We start from the raw sequence: 26,232 nt of genomic DNA, 5'->3' as shown, positions 1-26,232 counted from the left end.
ATAGGAAAAGCCCAGAGTCTTAAAAATCCATCTGTTTCATTCCCAAATTTAGGCCAAAAAAATGCTCACTTGCTGTCTTTAAAAATACCACCTGCTTTGCGATGTTGTATAATGTGCCATTATATAAGGTGGAGGGGGGCGTGGGGGAGGGCGGGGTGGGAGGATGCGGCAGGGTGGGCCCAGCCCCTTTCTGAGAACGGAGGCCCGGCTGCAGAGGCCAGGCAGGCTCCTCCCAAGTCCAGTGCCCTCCTCCTCAGCGACCCGACTGGGCCTTGAGGCGGGAGGAGTGAGACTTACCCAGCATCACCTCAGCAAGCTGCACTCAGGAGCCCCCCAATGCCAGGCCCCGGCAGTTACAGACCTCTATCCTCCACCCACCTGGCCTCCGGGGCTGAACATCTGGGGGCCGCGTCTAGGCCTGGCTGGGGCTGTGATCTCACGCCACCGCTCACCACAGCTGCGGTACCAGGTGAGGTCACAGCTCCTGGACCCAAGGAAGGAGAAGCATCCAGGCCCCCTCAGCCCCGGTGACAGAGTCCCTTAGTGCCCGCTTGCCACGCATCCCCCTAACCCCAGGGGCTGGCAGCCACGGGACACAAGGGTCCCCACGGAACAGGTGGGCAGATGTGTCAGTCCAGCCTAGTCCTAACAACTTTTCCCCAACCTCAAAGAAATGTCAGGGCTCAGTTCCTCCTGAAGACTCTTCTTCACAGGTTAACTGAAGAGAATTGGCTCTGTAGTCGTAGGTTGCATTTGAGCCACTTTTCAGCTGACCGATGCTACATGTGTCACTTAGCTCCTTCCCGTGACAATGGACAGGGGATAGCTTCCGTCATAGCATTTGGGGCCAGAACAAATAGCACATGCTGTCCTAGACACCCGGGAGCCTAGTCTGGTGCCTGGCAAGCTGGAGGTGCCCACATACAGCTGGAGAGCCCGGATCTGGTCCTCTGTCACCGTGGAGTCACAAACCCAGACACGGACCCAAGGTTGGGAACAAACCTCGGAGCTGGCCACAGAATGAAAATTCCCCACATCAAAGCCAAAGTAGAGAATTCAGGCAGCAGGTAGTCACTAGAAAGATCTTGGTCTAGATTGGGAGGAATCATGGCATCTAGCCCAGCCTCTGCCAGCACCCAGCTGTGTGGCTTCAGGTAGGAAGACGCTCTTGGGGCCCCTTGTCTTCACTTTCTTTGGTCCGGTCCTTCTTCCAGCTCTTAGAGACGAAACAGTCTGACTCTATTGCCTGCCAAGCCCTCCTGGAGTTCCTACCCAGAAGGATAGAACTTACCTGTTTAAACGCCTTCCTCTTGGGAGTTGGGATGCCCCAGGGAGGATGGGGCTAAACAAGAAACCCTTCCACTACCTTTGGCTGACACCAAAAGTAGCCTCTAATGTCACTAACATGCCCACGATTTCCTACTTACACCCCCACCCCCCTGGTCAATTCTTGCACCCTGGAAAGCACGCACAGATACCAGAGTGGTTTCTAGGAGGGTATTCTCTGAACAGTTGTTAACAGGATTTTAATCGGGTTTTAGTATCATTTATCCTTAGAGGCCATTCCAGAAGCCCCACTCCATCCACTCTTTTCACTGTCAACTTCCTTCCATACTTGATCTCATAAAGCTAACAGGAATCTGGGGGAGGGGGTAGGCAGCGCAGGCTTCATTGGAAGTAGCAGCCATCACTGCTACCTTTAGAATCCAGAGGAAGTTAGCATTGCTTCACCTGAATTCTTCATAATCCCATAAAAACTGCTACGGTCCTCTACCGAAGTTAAACATAGACTATTTGGATATCCTTTTTTGTCAATTACCTAGTCCTGTTTGGTTTCGTTTTGTTTTGCTTTCTTTTGCTTTGTTTTTGCCCACTTTCAATTCATTAAGCTTCCTTCTCTTGTGATGTTTAGGAATGTTTCTTTTAGTTCTGGGGTATTAGTCCTTTGTCAGATAAATGTGCTACAAGTATAATCTAACCGTGGCCCGTCTTTTCAGCCTTGAAATGAGTTCATAAGAAACGCTCTCAAAAAATTCAGACTAGACAAGGATTTTCTTAATTTGATCTACAAAACAGGAATCTACAAAAACAGCTGATACTATGCTTAATGGTAAAATAGTGAATGTGTTTCCTTGAGTTCAGAAGAAAGACAAGGACGCCTGATACCAGCCCTCTTATTCAACTTTCTATTGGAGGCTCTTGCCAGCACAATAAAGAAAAAGAAAAAAAAGCAAGGAGGAGAGTATACGGATCAGGAAGGAAAAAATAAAATGGACGGTATTTGCGGATAAAATAATGGTGGGAGTAGAAAAATCCAAAAGAAGCTAGAGCTAATCTGCTAGAATTTACGTGTGAATTTAGCAAGGCTGTTGGAGGAAAAGGTCAATATACAAAAGTCAAATAGAAGTCTACACACTAGCAACAATCAGTGAGGACACAGAAATTTAAAAATAGTTACGGTAATTGCAAAAAACATGAAATATCTAGGAGCAAATTTAATTCAAGACATGCAAAACCTCTTTCCATAGAAGTATAAGACATTCGTTATGGGCTGAAATGCATCTACCTCCATCCCCACCCCCAAATAGGTAAATAAAGTAAAAGAAGGTCATGTGGGTGGGTCTTAAGCCTATAGGTGTGGTGTTCTTATCAGAAGAGAATTGGAGGTGCCTGAGTGGCTCAGTTGGTTAAGCATCCGATTTGGCTCAGGCAATGATCTCACGGGTTCATGAGTTTGAGCCCCGTGCTGGCTCGACGCTGACAGCTTGGAGCCTGCTTGGGATTCTCTGTCTCCCACTCTCTCTCTGACCTCCCCCCACCCCCCCACATTCGTGCATAGGTTCTCTCTCGCTCTCTCTCTCAAAAATAAATAAACATTAAAAAAGGAGAATTGGATACAGACACACACACAAAAAAGACCATGTTAGGACTCAGCAAGAAGGCAGCCATTGGCAAGCCAAGGAGAAAGGTTTTGGAAGAACCCAAACCTGCCAACGACTTGATCTTAGACTTCTAGCCCCCAGAACTGTGAGAAAATTAACTTCTGCTGTTTAAACCATCCCATCCGTGGTAGTTTGTTACGGCAGATCTGGCGAATTTATACAATCTTGCTGATGGAAATTAAGAAATACACAAGTAAATGGATAGGCCATTCATGGATGAGAGGACCCAATATTGTGAAGATGTCAGCTCTCCCCCAATTATTACAACAGATTCATCGCGATCATAATAAAAAATGCAGCAGGTTGTGTGTTTGTGTGTGCGTGTATGGAAATTCGCAAGCCAATGCTAAAATGTATACGGAAATACAACGGGCCAGGAAGTCATGATAATCTTGATGGGGAACAAAACTGATCTGATCTCATCAGATAGTAAGACTTATTACGAAGACACAGTAATTAAACCATGTGGTATTGGCACCCAGGCAGAAAAGGTTGGTGGCACCGTGTCAAGAAACAGATCCGCAATCATACTGCCATATGGATTATGCGAGGTCAACCAGATGTATGTTTACAGAAAAATAACTCTGGGGCAGTTGGCTGACTCAGAAGGTAGAGCGAGCGACTCTTGATCCTGGGGTTGCAAGTTCGAGCACCGTGTTGGGTGTGGAGATTACTTAAACATAAAAATTAAAAAGGATTAGGAAAAAAAACACTCTGACCCCCACCTCATAGCATACATACACCAAAATCAATTCTAGGCGGATCATACGACCTCAATGTGAAAAGTAAAACAATAACGCCTCTGCAAGAGAGGAGACTGTGCTCGTAAGTTTGGAGTGATACAATATTTAAGTTGGATTTAAACACACTAACCATAAAATAAAAGATTTTGATAAAGTGGACTTCACGGACATGAAAAACATACGCTCATCAAATGACACCCTTAAAAAAAAAAGTGTCATTTACTCATTAACAATATTTACTGAGCACTTACCAGGTATCAGACTCTGCTCTGAGCTCTGTGGACAGAGGGGGAAGCAAAGAGACACCATCCCTACCTTCCAGAAGCTTAACTCCTAGAGCAGGAGTTGGCAGACTTTTTCTGTGAAAGCCAAATAGTAAATAGTTGGGGGTTTACAGGCCACAAGCCATCTCTGTTAAAGTAATTCTTCTCCTTCTTTTGCAACTGTTGAACAAATGTCAAATTGCCCCTCACGGCTCTACAGAAACGGGTCCCAGGCCTGGTTTAGCCTGCCGGCTATAATTTGACCATCCCTGGCCCAGAGAGAAAGGAAGAATGACCATTTGCAGAAAAACAGATAAATAAGTGATAAAAAAGAAAAAAACAGATAAAAAAGCAAATAACTTCACAGCTGTGTGTGTGACATGTGCAAGGAAGTATTAGGAGGGCAAGAGAGGGGTGCTCTGATAAAGAAAAAAAGGGACAGGAAGGAAGGAGGGCGCTCATTCACACCTGTGTGCTTCTCGACATTTCCCAGCCTCCTTTGGACTTAGGTTGACCTCACAACTGAATTCTATTCCATGGAATACAGGTAGAAGTGATGGTCATCACTTACGTGTCTGTAAAACGTCCTGGTGATCTTGCTTTTTCTCCCTCTTCCACGGGACCGGGGGATGTCTCTGAGACGGCTGAGAAGTAAACCCTTACTGTATAAAGCTACTGATATTTTAGGGTTGGTTTGTTATTACAGCACAGTGTAGCCTAATCTGACTAATATAGATTTCATTTAAGCTGAGAGATAAGAAGGGGCAAAGCTTCTGCTTTGTTTTGTTTTTAATGTTTATTTTTGAGAGTGAGAGACAGAGCACATGTGGGGGGGGGGCGGGCAAAGAGAGGGAGACACTGAATCTGAAGCAGCCTGCGGGCTCTGAGCTGTCAGCGCGGAGCCTGACACGAGGCTTGAACTCACTGACAGCGAGATCATGACCTGAGCCAACGTCGGTCGCCTGACGGACTGAGCCACCCGGGTGCCCCGACTTCTGGGTTTTTTTTTTAATTCAGTTTCATTTTATGTCTTTAAAATGTTGGCCTCGATCCACTAAATTGATTTCCTAACCTATCACAAGGGGTTGCGACCCACAAGCCCAGAAACAGATATGATATGTATATACGACATTATAATACGTACACTTCTAATTTTCTTCCAATTCTAGGAACCTACATATTTTGGCACTGAGTCCAAAATAGCTCAATCCATGTAATTATCGACTGTCTTTATTGTTATTACATGCACAGAAACCAGACTGAGGAAAAACAAAAAACAAAAAAACTCCTGCAAAGACAGGGAGAGAAAACACATGTTGCCTCCCAGCGAAAGCCTTTCACAAGGTCCATGAACGAGATGAACTCCACCCTCTGTCTCTCTCCAGCGACTCAGATGGTCTGTGCCTTTGTGAAGAGCGGTATAGCATCGTATTCAGTGATGCTAGCTCCTGGGGTAGGCTGCCGGGGTTCCAATCCTAGGCTCACCATTTCCCAGATCCACGGCCTTCAGGAAACCACTTAACCTCCGTAGGCCTCACTCTCTACCCTTGTCAAATGAACAGAAGAGTGGTTTCTATCACACGGGGGTTAAATGAAAAACACAGGTGGAGTTTCTAGCACACCCTCTTGCCCTCATCCTTGTATAAAGCCACTTTCCAGATGAGCAGCTTGTCCAGGCCTTGGGGATGTTGGTGGCCTTTGTCCCGTAAGAGGGTGCAGAACTCAGCTCAGAGGGAAAAACCAAGCCCAGAACAGCATCTGGTGCAAACAGGTGCTCGAGGGTTAGTCGTTGAATGAACCAGTGAATCAACAACGGGCTTACAGCTCAGCTAAGAGCACTCACGAAATGCCACCTTAAAAAAAAAAATCCCCAAACTCTAGAGTCGGAATCGGCCGGTGCCCATCAGACCCACACCGGGCCTCTGCCGCCGCCACACGCCTGGGAACGCTGGGCCACATCTGAAACGGAAGATGAAGACGCCAGCCACAGATGGGGATTCTTGAGAAAGTCAAATCTATGCCCTGTTTTTCAGTGATTCCCAGCCCGGGCTTCTGGCATTTGCTCGAGCCACCATTCACAAGAGATTCCTCAGCTATTCCCTCGTTTCTTTCCAAAGGGCTTTAATTAAAAACACATTTCCATACCACAAAAAGCACTCCAGCTAGTGCTGGGGCCTCCCAAAGAGAAGAAGCCATTTTTATGGAGCCATCGAGTTTCGGGCGAGATGGCGAACCATCGGTGAGTCACAGCGTCCCGGGGGCCCTCAACCCGAGATGAGTCTTCCACATCAAAGTGTCCCACTCTCCAACCTGGGTTTGGAGGGCAGGACTCACAGAATCCTGAAGAGAAATAATGGGGGCAAAAATAGCTCTGACTGGCCCTGTACTTTGATAATAACAATAAACACCATGGTTTCCCACTCCAGGTGCCGAATGACGGCCTCACAAGAATCTGTCAGAACGAGTTCTGTTGTCGCCACCTGTGAGCTGGAGGAACTGCCCAAGGACACACAGGGCGGGAGTCCGGTGTTAAGAGTCTCCAAGCTCAGGTTCTCTGCACTGCCCCTTGGTCTGTCCTCTCTTCACATCCTAGATCCGGATGAAAGGCACCTACCTGACCCTCCACGCATCCACGTCATCGGAACAAACAACGAAACCTCCCATTACCGAAAACGGAAAACCACTTTCTACACGGATCTGTCCCAAACCACCACCCGTTAGCAGTACCACTGCCCATTCTGGAGGCTTCCGTGCTAAGACTCTGTAGTCTCCCAGAATCAGCAAATGCCTCTGTAGTGGGCTGAATGCTGCCCTCCGCCCCCCCCCCCCCCCCCCCCCAGATACAGGCCATGTCCAAATCCTAGAACCTGTATTGTTTTATCTGGCACAAGGTGTGATTAAGTGAAGGATCTAGAAGGAAGTGGCTCAGCCAGGATGATCCAGGTGGGCCCTAGATCCATCACGTGCATCCTCAAGGGGAGAGGCACAGGAAGTTTCCAGACAGACACACAGGAGGTAGCGGTGTGCAGATGGAGGCAGAGAGTTGACTGATTTGGCTACGAGCCCAGCGACACCCAGGACTGTAGGCAGCTGCCGGGAGAGTCTCCAGAATCTCCGACGGGAACATGCCCGGCCAACAGCTGGGTTCCGGACTTCCAGCCTCCAGCGCTGGGAGAGCTGTCGTTGGAAGCCACTGAGTTTGTGTTAATTTGTTACAGCAGCCACAGGAAACTATATACTCTCCTGACAGACAAACTTCTTTGGTCGGGTCTCATCCGAGGGCAGAGGTGAGGTGGCTCAGAGATCAGAGGGCTATGAGCTCCTAGAAGTGGTCTCGGGGTCTCTGAGTAACAACACGCCCACAGATGGGTGACATCAGAAGATGCTCGGATGAGAAATGAACTTCCGAGGTCAGAAGAAACCCAACAGATGGAGAGAGAGTGTTAAAGGTCAGGGAGTTGGCCTGGCCTCTGGGAGCCTGGAACCTAAACTGTGGAGAAAGACAGGCTTGGGGCAAAGGAAGTTCCCTGTCAGGGTGGGGAGGGCCCCAGGGTATTACTGTTCAAAGCTGTGAGGCAGTCAACATGAGGCTGGGTGACCTATCTTTGAATATTTTTGTTTATTTTGAGAGAGAGAGAGAGAGAGAGAGCGCAGGGGAGGGGCAGAGGAAGAGAAAGAGAGAAAGAGAGAGAATCTCAAGTAGGCTCTGCACTGTTAGTGCAGTGCCCGATGCGGGGCTTGAACTCACGAACTGTGAGATCATGACCTGAGCCAAAATCCAGAGTCCAGAATCCAGAGTCAGACGCTTAACTGATCGAGCCACCCAGGTGCCCCTACACTTTGAATTTTAAAAAGTGATCTTCACTCAGGCTGGCTTAAGACAGAGGGATCATCCCCTCCCCGCTCCACCCAATTTTTTTTTTTTTTTTGCCTTTGTAACAAGGGCACTGAGCTTCATTCCCGCATGGCTGAAAGGCTTAGGAAGGATTAGGAAGATCGAAGAACACAAAATTCGGAAGCACTCTGTTAAGGTGCCATTCTCTGGTTCTCAAGATACGCACGTTGAGCTGGCTAACCACACTTCGTCCTTCCTTCAACAAATATGTAGCAAAGCACCCTCTATGTGTCGGGCACCGAACCAGGACCTTAGTATAGAGCAGTGAACCTAAAAGCCACGTTTCCTCCTCTTGGAGGGCTCTCTAGAGCCACGGTTCTCAACGGGGCACGAGTTTGCCCCCCAGGGGATGTTTGGCAGAGTCTGAAGACATTTTCTGGACGTCTTAGTGCCAGGGGTGCTACCGGCATCTAGGGGGAAGAGGCCAGGAATGCTAACATCCGACAATGCACAGGACAGTCCCCCACGACAAAAGATGTCAGTGGTGCTAAGTGGCACTATTAGTGGCCTAGACAACATCCACTGACACCACGGTGGGTGAGGGGATCAAAGGGAGGGAAAAACAGGAAGCCGGAAGAGCACATAGGAGGGAGACATCGCTCACTATTGTCTACGCTCAGACCTGAAAGATGAGGAGTTATCCAGGCAGGAAGTGGGGTTGCAGGAGCGGAGCCGAACCTTCCAGGAGAGGGGGAAAAAGGGTGTGGGTGAGTGTGTGGGGCAGTGGACGAAGTGGGGGCAAACAAGGACACCCTTCAAAAGGACTGTCCCATCACTCTGGGAGGAGGACCAGCCTTACGACACAAGGAGGCATAAGTGAAGAACGCCAGTTTGCGGTCAGATCTGAATTTAAATCCCAGCCCCTCCACCCTACTAGCTGCGTGGCCTTGGACAAGACACAAACTCAGAGCTTCTAAACCCGGTTTTAGAAAATAAAGCACGGGGTGGGGGGGGGGGGCGGGGGGGCAGGGGAAATAATATCGAGCACAGGTGGTAATGTTCAGGATTAAACGAGAAAAGGCACATAAAGACTAGGCACGCGGCCGCAAAGGACAGATATTGTTCCGATTTGTGTTTTCAAAGGTCACTCTGGGCCCAGTGTGCAAAATAAAATGGGGAAGGGCGACCAGAATCACTTCTCTCTGGGAATACAAAGCAAAACGAAAACGAAATCACTGAGAGGCGACAGAACAAAAACCAGCTCGAGCAAAGCGCAGGAACTTGAAAGCCCTCGATGACAACACCGCGTGGCCTCAAGTAGCAACGGCAGCAACACGAACAGCTTCCAGGCCCATTGAAATCATGTCCCCGGAAGGTACAGTTGTCCTAGATGAGTGGAACATACACAGGTTTCCCCCGCTGTCCGGAGCAGCGCAGTCTTAGGGAACCTCGGGTAAAAGCTGAAGCCAGGCGTCAAGCGAAGCAGCAATTACCACGAATTTATAGGGGAAAATTTCGAGCGTTCCCAGACCCCCAAATGACCTCCCTGAGCCTCGTCTGATACCTTAGGACACATCCTCGTTCCGGACGCACAGAATAAACGGAGGGGCGCACAGGTGCTCACAGACACAGTTCAGAGTGGCGGCAGCTTGACGCCGAGATGCTGACTGTCGTTCCCGGGGCCACTCTCGCTGCCTCTGCAACGCCTCGCGGCCAAATACTGGTCGCTATTTTCACTTTTCGCCTTTTTCTCGCGAAAGCCAAAGTCCTCTTCGGGTTTCTTTCAGTTAGTGAAAACAGGTGCTAACATAGCGCTTTCGTGAGAGCAAAGAGGCCTAACACGAACTTTCCAGTAGCAGGGCCGTACCTGTGCATCCATCCATCCTACCTGGCGGGAGAAATGACCGCCAGGTCTTCACTGTGGCCCCTGGTTCGTGATGATGATGAACCTGCACCCTCGCCAGGGCACAGCCACAGAACGTGAGTCCCACGGACCGCAAGACCCTTCCATACAAGCCTCTGAGTGACTCGTCTTGGCCCAGTTTTCTGGAAACCTTCCTGCTCGACAAGGCTCGCTGCCATCCGACACCCTGCCATCTCTCCCCGCATGCAACTCGCAGAAAGAAGTTAGAACACTTTCACATCAGCGGTAATGATGTGGTGTCTCAAATCGATTCCTGGTGAACTAACTACGTGTCATTATCCCAAATTAAATCCCTTCTGCGGGATACCGTGAGAAGGACCTCTAAGATATACCAGGACGGCTGTTTAAAAATCTTTTTTTTCAGTTTGTTTATTTTGAGAGAAAGAGAAAGAGAGAGAGAGCACAGGTGGGGGAGGAACAGAGAGTGAGGGAGAGAGAGAATCCCAAGCAGGCTCCTGTCAGCGCACAGCCCAATCCCAAGCAGGCACAGCCCAATGCGAGGCTCGAACTCCCGAACCGCGAGATCACGACTTGGGCCGAAATCAAGAGTCAGTCGCTCGACCGACTGAGCCACCCAGGTGTCCCCAGGATGGCCGTTTTAGAGCCAGAAGAGCGCCATGTACTCTGGGACTGTGCTTGGCTTTCAGGAAGGAACCAACCAGGGACACTGATAAGGCACAGAGGCACTGGGAACGAGTGGGGGAAGGAAACCATCCCGACCCATCAGAGGAGTGCAAGGCCACTTTTTGAGACCCAAGTCCCAACCCGCCACCCACACCAACCATGCGGTCCGGTGTCACGGTCTGGCTTGGGAAGACAGTAGTCCCGGTGAAGGTAGATTCAGCCTCCCCAGAGGCAAAGTCCAAATCACAGAAACAAGTGACCAGCCTTCATCTGCACATACTAAGTTGCTTTTATTAATCCAGAACGGCATGCTACAGATATTGTACAGCATGAACATTTATTCATTACAAAAATGGCTTCCAAACCATTAAAAATGAAATTGGAATAAGAGCATAAAACGGAACGGTAACATCACAACTGTTAGGAAACATTCAAAGTATTCACAAAAAATGTTATAGTTAGCATTTTAATAAACCAGAAAAATCGGAGACAGTCTTACAATCGCTTCATGTCAACTACAATGGCACTGAGTGAACAGGTGTCAGCTTTATACAGCATTTTGCAACATCAACATGCCTAGGGTTTTTCTTATTTTTAAAGTTTGCCACCTACTTGTATGGAATACGTGTACATAAAAGCGGCAGCTGGTTTTTCCTTTAAGAGTAATCTAATATACAGAATTTTGGCCCCTAAGGGTTTGATACCTCTTCATTTAAAATGCTTTCTGGACAATCTGCTACCAAACACGTCTTGTTATAGGTGACATTAAAACTACATACAAATCTACCTATGTAACATCACAGCAAAACATGATGAACAAAAATTACAGCATCGAAAAGAGGGAGAAAGCTAAAGTCACTGAGAATTTTGGCACATAAAGTTTTGCACACAGTCGGGCCACGTCCTAAGGGCACAGAACTGGCGACTGTGAGTTCAAAGGAGAAACAGGGTGGTTCCCGCTGCTGCTCAGACAGCGTCTGCTAAAATTCCCTCACTAATTTTCAAGTCTTGTTTTACATAATGGCTTTTAAAGCAACTTTCGTTAATGCTACTGATCCTTAAATGCAACTATTAATGTCCGTTTGGCGGCATCTGGGTTTCATACAGCCAAAAAAAAAAAAAAAAAAAAGTCAAAAAGAGAAACAAAAAAATATATATACACATTTTATATATAAACTTAAAAACCTTGTACAAATGAGTTGTTATATATAAGATGCTTATGCTAAGGGGAAAAAAACTTTATACAGTTTCAAGAAAAAGGAAAACATATTTTAAAAGGGACGACATACAGGTTCGACGAGCAATCTCTAAAGCAATAAATACTACTGGTCCAACAGCGTTGTGATTCCATTAATGGTTGAGTAGCATCCCCCTCCCCCCAAAAGAACAACACCATGGAACAAGGTATATTAACACATTTAACCCTTTGTTTCTGTACATTTAAACAATAACAAGTAACATCACAATTAAAGTTGTTTCACACAGAGAAAAAAAAAAGAGTAACGGCACTGCATTCCTCGTGCCCTTATGGTTTAAAAACCAGATGTAAAATGATTGGTTCGCAAGCTCGTATTTAATACAAATAATACAGAACCAACTCCTTCTGGAGGGCTGCTTCAAAATTGCTTCTTTTTTTTTTTCCTTTTTGTTTTTTAATCAGTCTTTTAAAACTAAGCTATCCGAACTACATAACAGTTATGTATATATATATATTTTTTAAACGCTACAAAGACTTTAAACAGCTGTTGATAAAAATTTTGGTAGAATCATGAGGTTCTTCTCTCATCTACATATTTAAAAGGAGGAATTGAAATAAGAATGGGTCAAATATTGACCAATGAACTCCATAAACATCAACTAATGTAGCCACGTGGCACAAAATTAAAAGAGTACAAAACGAAACCTTTGGGGGGGGAGGGAGGTGCTGGGGGGGTGCTGGGGGGCGGGGGGGGGTGGTGGACAGAAGCGGAACGCAACACTACGCAAACCAACCGGGGCTGACGAGGCTAAAGCTATTCTAAAGACTTGGTCACGAGGGACAGCGGCTGGGGCTGCGTCCCGGCCACGGCCACGGCCACGGCGCTGTGGGAATGTAAGGAAGATGTCGACGGCTGCGCCAGAGACGAGGCAGACAGGACGGGCGGCTGCAGGGCGGCGGGGGGCAGGTCCAGGGCCCCGTTGGGACAGAGGGCGGGGGCCTTGCCGTGGGCGGCCTCGGCAAGCAGGAGGGCGGGCGGCGGCGGCATCATGGGCAGGTGGGCCAGGGGGTCGGGCTTCAGGGACAGCGAGAGAGGCTGGGTCTGCTCAGTCTGTGACTTGGCGTCTTGGGGAGGGGAGCCTAGCAGGTTGGGGGAGGGAGGAGGCGAGTCTAGTAAGCTTCCATCTGAAGAGGGTGGACTGAGGCAGCTGCCTTCACCTTGTATGTAGCGAACGCACTTTTTTTTTCTCCTAGAAACAGGGGGGAGAGAGTTCTCTGTGAATAGGGGGCAAAGATGCCAAGGGAGAGCGTTATCTACTGCTCAGAGCCGAGTTCGAGTCACCTGTGCCCCAAGAGCCAGCAAGCCCCGTGGCCGGGGGAGGGGGGGGAGGGGAGGGGACAGGTAGTTACGCCGGGGGCGCGGGGGGGGGGGGGGGGGGGCGTGCCACGCTCGCTTCACTGCCGCCCCCGTCTGAGCCTGCTCTGGCAAACAGCATTTTACTGGTGGAGCGCCACCCCCCCCCCCCCCCCCGCTACCTACCTGCTCCCCTCGCCCCCCACTAACGCCCCCCCGCCGCCGCGACCCGACCCGACCCGACCCGACCCGGGCCCAGATACCACTGAGCAGACTGGACTGGATTGATGATGCAGCGCCCGTGTGCCAGAAAAGCGGCTGCATCCGTGCTGCGATTCCCCCTGACAAGTGTGTGCTTTCTCTTTCGGCTTGGACGTCCCCTGGCTGGCCCATCGCATCTCCCCCTCCGTTCCCACCGCCACCACCCTACCCCCGGTGCTCTGAGTGTGTGCGTGTGTGCGTGTGTGTGTGTGTGTGTGTGCAAAAGAGAAAGAGAGCTCCTTCCCCAGGCGCCTCCTATCAATATGAAACTGACTGTTGAGCCCACAGAGCTGAAGGCAGTGCTAGGCAAGAGGCTTAGACGTTTTTACACCACTGCCGCCACCACCGCCACCACCACCACCGCCACCACCACGGCCACCACCGCCAGGCTGCCGGCGCCCAGAGAGCTTTTGGGCTTGTCTGTTAAGAACCACACCAAATCAAGAGAGGTCAGAATCAGGTGAGAGGAGGGGGAGGGGGGGAACAAAAATAAAACAAAATAAATTAAAAAACAAAAACAAAAAAATAAAAACAAAAACAAAACCACCAAAAACAGGTAGAAGAGGATAAACAAAGGTGGGGGAGGGGGAAGAATAAGAAAAACAGAAAATGATCCAAAGGAACAAGAATAACTGGTTGTATGGCCTGCAGGTTGTGGATTAAATTATGATTCAAAGTTGATTTTTGGGTTTGGTTTTTTTTTTTTTTTTGGTTTGTTTTTTAAAGATTTGGGGTCTTCCCCTCCCCCAACCCAGAGTGAGAAGGCTGGAAGGAGAGACAGTGAGGATGGGACGGAGGGGCATCCTGCCCTTGTCAATATGCCGAGGCCAGTGGACGGAGGGTGCAGCGTGTCGTAAGGAAGTGACAACGAAGAAGAAGTACCAGGGAATCACAGCATGGAACGTCTGGGGTTTGGGGGTCATCAGGATTAGCGTTTAAGCCGGAAAGCCTAGTTTTGCCCTGCACCAAAACCAGAATCTCCCCTCTACGCTTCTCGTTTACATAAGAAACCGGAATGAGAATGTCAGAGCCTCTCTTGCTTATCATCAAAAGGTTGGGGAAATCGATTCAAGAAATTGAGCATGTGACCTCAAAGCTTTTCCTACTATTAATCCCAGTCCGATGGGATGATATTTGGTAGGAAACGTGATCCCGGGCATCAGTCCCACTCATGCTATAAAAATAACGCAGATACAGGGAATGTGCTGACCTAAGGAGCCCTTGAACACAGTTAAAACAGTGGCTGATAACACTCTAACGACAAGTGTGTGAGTGCCGGCCGGCTTCCCATCCCAGGAAAGCGGGAAGACGCTGCCTGGTTGAAGGCAGCCGCTGTCAGATGTCACTGGCCTTTGAAAGGAAGGGGGTGTAATGAGTTCCTCCTCGGGTCTGTGCCCCCAGAGGTGTCTGCTCATGCCCCTCAGTGCGTGGGGTGTGGACTCAGCGAGATGGCGGGAGGGTGGGGAGGAAGGGAGGGTGGGAGGGAGCATGCTTGGCCTTCCCTGCCTCCCGGAGGGCGCCGAGGCCCACTGGGTGGAGGCCTCAGGGCCTACCTGATCCCCCACTGGGTGGGAAGGAACTCTAGGGGTGCGAGGGCAGCCCCCCTCACCTTCAGTTTGGAAAGGTTCCTTTTCTCCTCTGGGATAGACGGAAACAGACTGTGGGTTCTGCTCCCATCCCAGAAACCGAGATAAATAATTAAGCCTCTCAGAGTTTTTAAACCACCTTAGCCTGCAGATCAAAACATGCTTAAAAAACTAAGATGTCCATGCATTTTAAAAAATGGGAGGACGGCGGGGTGGGGATGGGGGGGCGGGTCATAAGCAAAAGCGAGAGAGAACAAGGACAAAGGGGAGGGAGGAGGGGGAAGAGAAAAGGAGAAACAGGAAACAAGGGAGTGACGTCAAGCAGCATTCCATGCTATATTAGGGCAGAGTAAAAAGATGGGAAAGCAACTTGGTGGGCTCAAAACAGAATCTTGTTAAAATGTCCTCAAATGTCAAATAAAATTAGAAACCCTGTGTAGCGAGCAGAGCCCTGATTGGCTGGGAGCGGTTCTGGTGCTCCCTCACCCTCCTGCCCTCCTTCTGACGCGGAGGTTTACATCGAGGGGATGAGTGGAAGCATTTTGAACATGGGACATGAAGACCTTGAAGGACAGCGAGACACTCCTTCTAACAGGTGGCCGAGCAAAAGGCAGTTGGAACACACACACGTTTCTGGCGGGCCAGAAAACGCCTCATTTTGTAAACTGCTTTTCTTTCTTGAGAGCACATTTTGTCCTACTGATTGAGCATCGGGCCAGATCCTGGCAAAGAGGAAAAGTTGAGGGGAACAGGGGGCAAAACCCATCCGCCTGCCCTCCCCCACGCGGGCTCCGTGTCCAGTCGAGGGGGTGGCCTTTTAAAATTCCACTTCTAGCTTCTCATGGAATTACTCGGAAAGGAAGCTAAGGGTTCTTCCTTATCCTGTTTTGGAATTACGCCCTTTCAACCAGCTAAAACGCATCTGCTAATGCTTTTAGGGAAAACATCCCCACCAGAAGTAAAGTGGCCAGCAGGAAAGTTCTAACGGTGTGCCAAGGGGGGAAAGAACCCCGAGGAATGAGGAGGGACAGCGGCCTGCGTACCGACAGCCGGCCCCTCAGAGCTGCACTTTTGAAAATCGTGTTTATGGGGCAGCTACAAAGATTTTGGGTTTTGCCTGTTTTCTGTAAAAAGGTCAACGAAACTTCTGGCCTCTGAGGAAGATAACCACACCCTGGCTTTAAACAAGGTGCAGGCTGTGTCTGAGGAGGGGATGTCCGTCCGGGCCAATGCTAGTAATGGTAACTTTCGTGGGGGGGGGGGGGGGGGGGATGTCACCTCTAACTTGAAGCAAGTGCTTTTGAAACAAAAAAGGGCTTCATCTTCATAAACCACCACTCACCCCCCTCCACCCCCAAATTAGGCGACACACCATATTGCGAGGTGGGCACGATGGCCTCAGCCATAGGTTTCTACAGATCGTGAGAAACCCTCTCAGGAGTGAGCCCCGCGATTAGCTAATCCTTCACCATGGCAGGGTGTCTCAACAGGATTCCGCAGCTAATTATCTTCCTACTCGGCACAGATAAAATTCTGCCACAGATTCGCTGCCTCGATAGGGTAAGCAGAGGCCCTGTCTTCCCTGGGTAGGCCTAATTTAAATACCTAACTCTCTTCCTCTACTTCATCACGAATCTCTTTTCTGTTGCCCACAGAAGACCCCAGGACTGCGTGGGACGGGTATCTGTCACCTCTGTGAACACTGCCATGTCACAGAACGGGTGACTGCAGATTCTCTCTCAAGGCCTGGGATCCTCGCTCAGTGGGCACAGGGCTGTCTGTGAGGTTCTGTCTCAATAAAGATGCTCGGGGCCCTCTCTCCCCTACACGTTTGGCCAACTCCAGGCACTTTGCCGGTCCCTCGTAAGGCATCGGGGGAGGGGAAGAGACACGGGAGACTTGTGGGCATGCACGTTAATGGGATGGACATCTGATCTAATGTCTAAACACGGAACACATGGCAGAGGCATGGAGGAGAGGGACACGTGACAAGGAGGCACTACAAACAGGGAAGCGTATTCGGGGAGTTGAGATACCTACCATCATAATATTCCAAATTCAAAGACTGCTTGTATCAGAACAAAGAAACAACAAATTTAACCAAAGGTGGTCAGTAAAGGAAAGGAAATGAGACAGGAACGAGTTGGTATCCCTCCACCAAGAAGGAAGTACCTACACCTTCCCTGAAATTACAGCTTGGGTGGAAACCTGCAGGTGCAACACGGTGTTTAATTTGCACTCTTCTAATTCATTTTGGAAGCAATATATTCTCTCTCTCTCTTTCTCTCTCTCTCTCTCTCTCTCTCAGTATATACAATATATATTTTAATTCTGCAGGCTAGCAACGCTGCAGTATGGGACTGCATGACTCGTCGCTTGCAGCCCTTCAGCTGGTGCACGCCGTTCAATGCCACGCTTCTTTTCAGCACTGTAAAACAATGTCAAGCTAACCAGACTCCTCTGTACAGAGACATGTGGTTTTGAAACGTAAAAGAAAAACGAAACAAAACACAACCAAAAACGCCTGCCCCGGAGCCCTTGTCCAAGGGTCTCGACTCCCAAGTGCACGGGGATGCTACTGCTGCCAGGTGTGAGCTCATTCAAACCTCTGGAAATGGTGGCTCTCTACGCTCAGCACACATGCCACGGACCGGGCCGGTTCCAGGATGCTGGCTTTCAAAGCAAGAGGGTAAGTGCCCGTCCTGGTCTGTTAAGGTTGTGGTCTCAGTCCTACCAGGGATCCGGATATGGTATTTGCAAGAGCAAGGTGGGGGGGAAAGAGAAAGAGGAAGTGGGGAGAGGACACGGCATAAAATTAGCAAGGAAATTTTGAAGGATGAGGATCATTAGTCATTGATGCCGGGGGGGGGGGAGGGGGGGGGAAGTAGATGGGAATGAGGTCAAAATATATCGACACACTAAGGTATCAGAAGGACAGAAGGCTTTGATTTTCCCAAAGGCCTCACAGTGGTAAATATACCTGCATGGTTTGCACCATAAAGTCTGTCGGTCAAGCCCGAACAGTGCCCGACACTTCTTTGGAGTATTTGCATCTGTTAGCATAAGGTAAACACAAAAAATACAACACAATGGTGGGTCATGCTCGGTTGGATGGGTCATCTCAGCTACAGCTGACTCGTCTTCTCTAGCACCTCGGTTCTATTTGATTCTTTCCTCACCAAGGACATGAAAGAAAAAGACTTCTATGAGTCAAAGGGAAAAAAAATAAATAAATAAAACAAAACGATAAAACACACACACGGGGAAAAAAAAAAAAAAGAAAACAACAACCAGAAACCAAAAAACAACGAGGAGAAATAAATAAAAATAGAGAGAGAAGGAGGGGAAAAGGTGACGTTGTTGGCTTCTACCTAGGCCAGGATTACGATGGATGTCACTGAGCCCCATCCTGGACTGTCATGAGGAAGGGGGCTGGCAGGCAACAGTCCCTGGGAGGGGGCGCGCTGGGGCTGGCTGTCGCTGACCCGAGGAGGCACAAATGATGCTGTTTTACAGTGGCATTTTGGCTAGCAGCAGCGGGGAGAAAAAGCACATCCCTCACAGAGCAGTGTCCCGCACCCTCGTGTCTCCTAAGACCAACACACAGAGCTACAAAGCAACAGGCCAGAGAAGGGGGGAGAAAAGGACCAAATAGACCAGCTGCAAACCAGCACAGCGAATCTGGGAAATCTATACACACCTGCAAGGGCCGCACCAGTTATTCTGTTGATCAAGGCCAAAGCGCGCTCGGCATTTCTTAGGAGCGCTCAGGTCTGAATGAGTTCAAGAGAGAAGCGAGCAGAGGAGGAGGACGTGGGAGAGAGAGAGGGAGAGAGAGAGGGGGAAAGAGGGGGGGGGGGAGAGAAAGATACAAATAAGAAAAAAATAAAAATAAAAAAGGGAATAAATCAATGACCTGGTTACTAATTACAAAATATCGACTTTCGATTTTTAAATTTCTTTAATTAAAAAAAAAAAAAAGGTAAAAATCACATTCTTATTCAACTGGTGACATTAGCTGTTGCAAATAAAGCTGCAGTATCCCTTCTTTAAGGACTGTCTCTCCGATTCGTTTTGAACGGATAAAGGGAAGTTAGATACTGAAAAACTAAATTTTAAATAATAGTTTTCCTCTTTTGGTTCTGCTTCCTTTTTTTTTCCTCTTTTTTTCTTTCTCTTTTGGTTCTAGCTCTCTCTCAATTTGTTTTTCTTAAAGAAGAAAATAAAGCGAAGGAGGGAATTAAGTTTGTAACATGCTTTTCTCTTCTCAGAGTACAACAGTTTAAAAGAAAAAAAAACAACTACAAATAAAAACAGAACAAAACGAAACAAAACAGAAAGAAATAAAGAAAGAAAAGGGTTGTGGTACTGGGATATTGCAGCTTTTGAAATGGTTTTTTTTTTTCTTTTCTTTTTTTTTTTTTTTTAAAACCGATTTTCATTACTAGTAACAGAAGAACAAATGATGGTGAACAGGCAGTGTGAATGAGCTGTTCGGGGTTAGTCAGAAGCTCATAGCAGCTTTTAAGCAGGTACAGTCAGTAAAATGCTAGTGGGTTTGCAAATTAAGAGCAGAAAAGCAAAAGGAAGAAAAAAACTAAAATAAAAAAAAAAGCGAAGGAGAAAATAATCATATTGCGAATGCATGCTTGCGTGAGAAAACTTAGTGGGAGCAACGGAAAATGCCATTAGATTAAGGAGGTTTATTACTGAATTCCTTCCATTTTGGTTGGTTTTTGTTTTTGTTTTTGTTTTAACCAGTCTCTTTTAAAGAAATACTGCATATTCAATTTGCACAGTTAGTTCAACACTAAGTCACTGTCATCACTGCTTAAACAACTGTTATGGGGAAAATAAATAAATAAACAAAGCAAAAGTTAAATTAAATTAAAAAAAAAACCAAAAAAAAAAAAACCAAAAAAAAAAACAACAACAAAAGCAACTGAAAAAAAAAAAAAATCTACCGAAACATACGAAACCGTATAGATGGTCATTTTAAAGGATGTTCAAATGTCATACGTGTTTAATGTTAATAAAACTATAATGGCAAGAAAAATTAAAAAACAGTTTATCGACTATTTTAATGACTCAAAATGACATTAGCACCTGTAATCGGAGGAAGTGAAAGGCAAGGATTTAGGAAACATTCGCTGTGTTCTGAAAAAAAAGAACAAATTATACAAAGCCTTCAAAATTGTTGTTGTTGTTTGTAAAAGCCTGGCCTTCTCCAAGGGGACCTTCTGAGATTGCCTATGCAGTATTTCTAATTTCTTCTAGAGAATGACAAACCTCCTTAATTTAAATCGGGTGCAATTTACCACTGTAAAGGCATGCATCAGAACATTCAGGAACAGCCCAGTTAATATCAAACACTCACACACACCCCTTCCTCCTCCCGCGGCCCCTTCCTCATCCCTACACACAGACACACACAAAATAAGCAGACTGCATACGTCCCGCATAGGCATGCCTACCTCCCTCCTGTTACAGGCTCTCCAGTTATTTTAAAACACATTCCACTAGAATTACAATGTGCTTTTCATGCAACAATGAATGTTACTAGCTTTAAAAGGGCAGTCACGAAGCAATTAATTAAAATGCATAAACAAAAAAGGCTGGCTAAGATGGGTTCCCCCACATCTTCCTGGCCTGAGTCTCTCCTGCCTCCCCCAGAGAGAAACCTAACGTTAAAGAGTGGTCCTCGTAAGTACCGCTCCTTCCTCCTTCCTCCTCGTTCTAACTTACCATTGGTCTCTCCTGGCTGCTTGTCCCTTTTCCTCTTCTTCTTCTTCCCCTGGATGAAGAGATGAAATGCAAGCAATTATTTCAGGAAACAGACGGGAGAGGGCATCTGGGCTCCCCTGGAAGGCAGGCAGAAAGAGGGGAGCACAGCGCTGTCTCCATCCACACCCACAGCGCCCAGAATGCTTCTGACCCCCTAGAGGGACACACACGCCCTGGAAGGGGAAGAGGAGGGGTCAGCAGAGGGTGAGGGAAAGACCTCTTTCCCCACCTACCTATGTGCATCCTCAAACCCGACCCAGAGCATCTGATTCCATAGCAGGGGAGAAAAGAACGGATCAAGGAAGATTCAGGGAGGTGTGGAGGGACAGGGTTGGGAGTGGCCCAAGAGCGCACAGCCAAGGGACAGATGAATGTGGAGATGGCCATGTGGGCTAAGAAAGCCCCCTTGCCCCACGCAGATCTCCTCCTTATTAAAGCCAAGAGGTCCTCATACTCAATCAAAAAAAAAAAAAAGCTTTCATTGGGGCTTCACTAGTAATAGCAGCTAACATTTACTGAGCACATACTATGTGCCAGGCATGATTCTAAATGCGCTATGCATATTGACTCATTTTTCCCTCATGCCATCCTATACAACAGGTACTACAGCACCATCCCAATTTTAATTCTTTAAAAAAATTTTTTTTAATGTTTATTTATTTTCCAGAGAGAGCGAGAGAGAGCATGATCATGAGCATGAGCTGGGGAGGGGCAGACAGAGAGGGAGACACAGAATCTGAAGCAGGCTCCAGGCTCTGAGCTGTCAACACAGAGCCTGACACGGGGCTCGAACCCATAAACTGTGAGATCACGACCCGAGCCGAAGTCCGTCGCTTAAGTGACTGAGCCATCCGAGTGCCCCAATTCTTCTTCTTCTTCTTCTTCTTCTTTTTTTAATGCTTATTTATTTTTGAGAGAGAGAATGCAAGCAGGGGAGGGGCAGAAAAACACTTATTTGAGAGAGAGAAAGAGAGAGAGAGAAAGAGAGCGCAAGCAGGGGAGGGGCAGAGAAAGAGAGAGAGAGGAGAGAGGGAGAGAGACAGAGAGAGAGGAGAGAGAGAGAGAGAGAGAGAGGAGAGAGAGAGAGAATGGGGATCCGAAGCAGGCTCCAGGCTCTGTGCTGACAGTGCAGAGCCTGATGCGAGGCCCAAACCCACGAACCGTGAGATCATGACTGGAGTTGAAGTCAGACGCTTAACCGACTGAGCCGCCCAGGCGCCCCCCTTCCAATTTCATAGGTAAGGAAACTCAGGCACAGAGGGGTTACGTGAATTTCCTGAGCTCACACGACTAGCCAAGGCCGGTGCCAGGGTGGGAACTTCAGGCAGCCTGGGTTCCACAGCGCTTACCTACGGGGCTGTGCTGCCTTCGAATTTAATCCCGTGCCCTCTGGGGAAGGGTTTTCATTGATTACAGGGGATCAGTTACATGGGATCATTCACAGTCTCCAGCCTGGGACCTTTACTGCCTGCTGGTGGCTGTGCTGTGGAACAGGGAGGAATTCCGTAGATCTGGAATCAGATCTATCTGTTGGAGTCAGAGGCCCGGTACGTCTGAAACGTCACCAGTAAAAGGACGGGCCCACACTTCTGTCTGTTTGTTGCCTCTGCCCAAAAGTGCTCAAGGGGTGTTGATGGCAAGTCCGGAAGAGAAAAGACGAGTCACAGGGGGTAAACCTGGCAACCCGTGAGGCCCTAGAACCTCAGGGTGCAGACGCCGTGGTTTTTGCTTCATCCACGGGCTCAGGGCCACAGTGTCTCTCTCAGAGAAAGCCCCTCTGTTCTCTCAGATCTCCGGGCACGTACCATTCGGGAAGTCTGTCTTGGCCTGGAGTTTGAAACACTGTGACACATTTCATGTTCCTTGATGAGCAGCTTAAATATTAAAAAAAAATTTTTTTAAAAAGAGGAGCTCACAGGGCCTTCTCATGAGCCTCGACAGCCCATCTTCGTGTCTGGGCCCCTCCCAGGGGAGCAGCAAAGTGCCGCCTGGCTATCTAGGAACAGGCAGGAGGGGCGAGTTCCAGCGTATTTAGGAGCCGGAAGTGAACAGCAGGCACAGGAAAGCGTTGCAACTCCGGGCAGTGCTGGCACCCACACACCCAAGGGCTTCGTGGTCACCTCTGTTAATACAGCGCTCACCCGTTTCCAATCTCCCGCAATATATTCTGAAAGGTGGTCGGAGGCTCTAGCCCCCATGGAAGGCTGTCAGTTTAGGTTACACATTAGAGAGCACTACGGGACCACGCTGTTTTCTCTTGTGCCCCAGAACGTGCCCAGTCCCACGACCCACGTGGGACTGTCTTCCTCAATCCTGTTTTTGCTAAGGAGTGATATAAAGCTTTCTGTTACCACTTGACTGGGCAAGCAGGAACGTGAAAGAGGCTCAGGAAACTTTCCAGGACTTTCTGGACTTTACAATGACCAGAGTAACGTATAGAAACTTCTATGTCAAGTCAGTTAAGGACAACTCCCCAGGTTAACAAGTTCCACCACAGTCCAACCCATAAAACCTTTGACTCTGACATCTGTTCCAGACTGTTTCCTGGGGCACAGGAGGGAGGGAGGAGGGTGTGTGTGTGTGTGTGTGTGTGTGTTCACAGCCATGTGTAAGGAGCCATTGTTGACAGGAGTCTCACAGTACCCCATTCAAGAAATAAAGCTCTTTCAGCCCCAAATCTACATCTACCTTTAAACTTTCTCTCCAGTCTGGGGCGCCTGGGTGGCTCAGTCGGTTGAGTGTCCAGCTCAGGTCATGATCTCCGTTTGTGACTTTGAGCCCCACATCGGGCTCTGAGCTCCCAGCTGACAGAGATTCTCTCTCTCTCCCTCTCTCTCTGCCCCTCCCCAACTTGCACGCACACTCTCTCTCAAAATAAATAAATAAACAAACAAAATTTTAAAAATGAAACGGTCTCTCAAGTCCTGTCAGAGGCTTCCCTTATTACACTAAACCTCTTCTGAATACGGAGCTGAGCTAAAGTCACTGGCAGGGCCTGATGGACCTTCTGAAACCTAGAAAGCACTTCAAGAAAAGCCCGGGGCAACACCTGTCTAACTGACTCCCAGGGAGGTCAACAGCAGCATTCTTTGGGAGCTATCCCAAAGTTGGCCTTGTATCTCTGTGGAGGTGTCCCTCTGCCCAACTCCAGGGGGCACCGTGCACATAGACCAGAGTGCACACGGCACTCTGCAGGGTTGTGCAGTGCGCGTTCTGCAAAGCTGTACGTGAAGGCCCTACCCTGACCCCGAATCTCTGCTGGGGAAGCGATATCGACAGCAGAACAGAATCTGTCTCTGTGCCAACATCCTAGATCACTCAAAGAATTGGGTCTGAAGCAGGCAGAAGCTGGAGGTGAAATCTTAAGAGCTTCTGCCCCGAAAGAGACCAGGAGAACAGGGGTCCTGGAATGAGACGGCCGCTCATGTGGAGGCTGCGGCTGTAAATCTCCACCTCAAGGTCAGGTGGGGGTGAGCAGCAAGCCTGTGGGTGAGCACGGACCTTCTCCTCCTCTTCCTTTCCGCTCCAGAAGAAAGGCTTCCCCACGGCACACAGGCTGAGGACAAATGTAAAGGGTCCCAAGCAGTTAAGACCCTCTGTGTGACCATCTGTGAATGACAAGGGCCCTGACCACGGCCGACATTCCAGGGAGAGGCATCGGCACGGATTCAGCTCCCAGGGGGAGCGGTCTTGGGCTGCCAGCCAAGGGCAGGGGGGCTCAGAGGGAGGTGGGTGGGGGGCAGTGATGAAGACGTGGGGGTCAAGCCCAACATTCAGTGTTCTCCACACCCCCTTCGAAGAGCAGGCAGCAAGCACGTGTCAAAAGGTAGGAGAAACAGCTAAAGCAAGCAGAAAATAGCGGCCACTCGGGGCCCACGTAGTCACGTGGATGTCTGTGGCTTCCTGATGGCAGGTAGGCTTTGAGAGTAAACGCGTCCGATTTAACTCCGAGTCCCCAGATGCTGTGTGCGCAGTTACCTTCACAACCCACACCGACTGAACTGATCTCAACCCACATACGGAGAGCGTCTTCACCACGGACATTGTCCGTGGGAGAGCTAGGTCGGGAGCGCTGACCGGTGAAAGAATCCTCCGTGGCTCCACGCCACTGACAAGAAATGGGAGGAGGGACCACTGCTGGCATTCGGGCAAGTCTTGTCTTTCCCATCCCAAAGAGTGGACGGTTCAAGACCACGTTATAAAACCTGATGCCGTGGAGTTAACGTCTCGGGCGAAATAAGAGACATCTCCTCCACTGAGAGAGGAGAGCCCACCCAGGACGCTACTGGGGAAACTGCGGATCAAGAGCTAACAGGGAGAGGGGACAGAGGTCTCCAGAGGAGAGCCAGTTTCTGAGAGAAGAGGAATCACAGGTATGACAACCCCGGTGATAAGTAGAAACAACAATCCTACAGTGTTTTCCAAAACCCAAGAGGGGAAACTGGGCAAATCCTGCAGGCGGCACTGAGCCCAGGAAGACACGTCACTCGGCACAGCCCCCCTTCCTACCTTTCCTGGGCCCTGAGGCATTTCATCTACCCCTCCAGAGGGTGACGACCCTTGGCTGCTTTCAGGGATCCTCCCATCATGCTCCTCTCAGGACAAACTAGGTTTTCAACTTGTACTGCACCACGGCCATCGGACAACTTTTGTTTTTCCCTCTTAAAGCCCTCCTCCTTTAAGAACTATGGCACGCTGATGGAGTCATACTGGGAGCCAAGACAACCCCCCACTGCCCCCCAACTCTGGCGCTTGGGCAAGACGCTACTGTCCCAGGAGTGGGCAGACTGGAGGGCTCTGAGGCCTGATTCAAGTTGGCAGGGAGCGTTCCCTTTGGGCAGATGAACACTCGACCCATCTCCACAGACTCTAGTTCCGAGAAAAACGAACACCTACATAGTTATCCCGCGCAGACCAGCCGGGGTACAGCTGCATGTGAAGCTGTCGCTCCTTCCGGGCCAGCTCGTAGTATTTCGCTTGCTCTTCTCTGGACAGCGCATGCCACTGGAGGGGACACAGAGGCGGGGAGAGGCATGCAAAACATCACAAATTACACCGCGGCCGGGGATGAGAAACGGGTCTGATCTGCAGGGTCCTGGCACTAACGGGAACTCTGAAACGAAACCTGATGGGTCATCTCTCTCGTTCTCTCTGTGCTCTCTCTGGGGCTGGGGGAGGATGAAGGCGGTGGGTGTTCAGAAGATCCTTCGAATGTGGGTTTCTGGTCCTGACTCCATGAAGACCACTGAAGGAGTCAGAACGTGGCTGAAGGGACGGGGACGCTGTGTCATGCTACCCACCAGGCCCCAGTCCATTCGTTCCCCCTCTGCCCAGTGAGGGAACTACCTACCCTTCGCCCCAGGATCTGGTTGATGGCGGCACTTTCTTTCAACGTGCACTCGGCCACGACCTTGGCCCTCATTTCCTTCATATACAACATGAACGCGTTAAGAGGTTTCTTTATGTGGGGCTTCTTCTTTTCTTCTTCCTTTTTGGAGTCCTGATGCTTTCTGGATATAGACAGAATAGACAGACACAACCCAGTAAACGATCGCAAGGCCCAACTTCCTCCACAGCAGAGAACCCGTCTCCCTGTCTGCTCAACGCCCAAACCCAGCAGTCCTGAACGAGAAGCACGCTTCCACTTTTAGTCTTCTCCACCCTGGAAAACGGAACGAAAACATCCTAGCGAGGGTGTGGGGGGAAGAGAGAGATTTC

The 26,232-nt window shown here is 49.0% G+C and overlaps 1 protein-coding gene across 33 annotated transcripts in view; it reads right to left on the bottom strand.

Moving 5' to 3' along the window:
- Positions 1-6,058: 6,058 nt before the first annotated feature.
- Positions 6,059-26,232, bottom strand: part of TCF7L2 (transcription factor 7 like 2) — a 205,252-nt gene continuing 185,078 nt past the window's right edge. For 13 of the 33 annotated variants that reach the window (XM_027063069.2, XM_027063071.2, XM_027063073.2 and 10 more), the window contains 6 exons: positions 25,865-26,024; positions 25,411-25,518; positions 20,476-20,524; positions 19,837-19,887; positions 18,431-18,503; positions 10,603-12,779 (listed from right to left, as the gene is read on the bottom strand). In XM_027063069.2, coding sequence (XP_026918870.1) covers positions 12,344-12,779; positions 18,431-18,503; positions 19,837-19,887; positions 20,476-20,524; positions 25,411-25,518; positions 25,865-26,024 — 877 coding nt within the window. In that variant the 3' untranslated portion in view covers positions 10,603-12,343. Of the gene's footprint in view, positions 6,289-10,602; positions 12,780-17,709; positions 17,784-18,426; positions 18,504-19,836; positions 19,888-20,471; positions 20,525-25,410; positions 25,519-25,864; positions 26,025-26,232 lie in introns of those variants that run through there. The other 20 variants (XM_027063075.2, XM_027063081.2, XM_027063082.2 and 17 more) reach the window with 9 other exon arrangements.

Source organism: Acinonyx jubatus, chromosome D2 (assembly GCF_027475565.1).
Source record: "Acinonyx jubatus isolate Ajub_Pintada_27869175 chromosome D2, VMU_Ajub_asm_v1.0, whole genome shotgun sequence".
Classification (NCBI taxonomy): domain Eukaryota; kingdom Metazoa; phylum Chordata; class Mammalia; order Carnivora; family Felidae; genus Acinonyx; species Acinonyx jubatus.
Note: the sequence above shows the minus strand (reverse complement) of the source record. Positions and strands in the feature narration are given on the sequence as shown.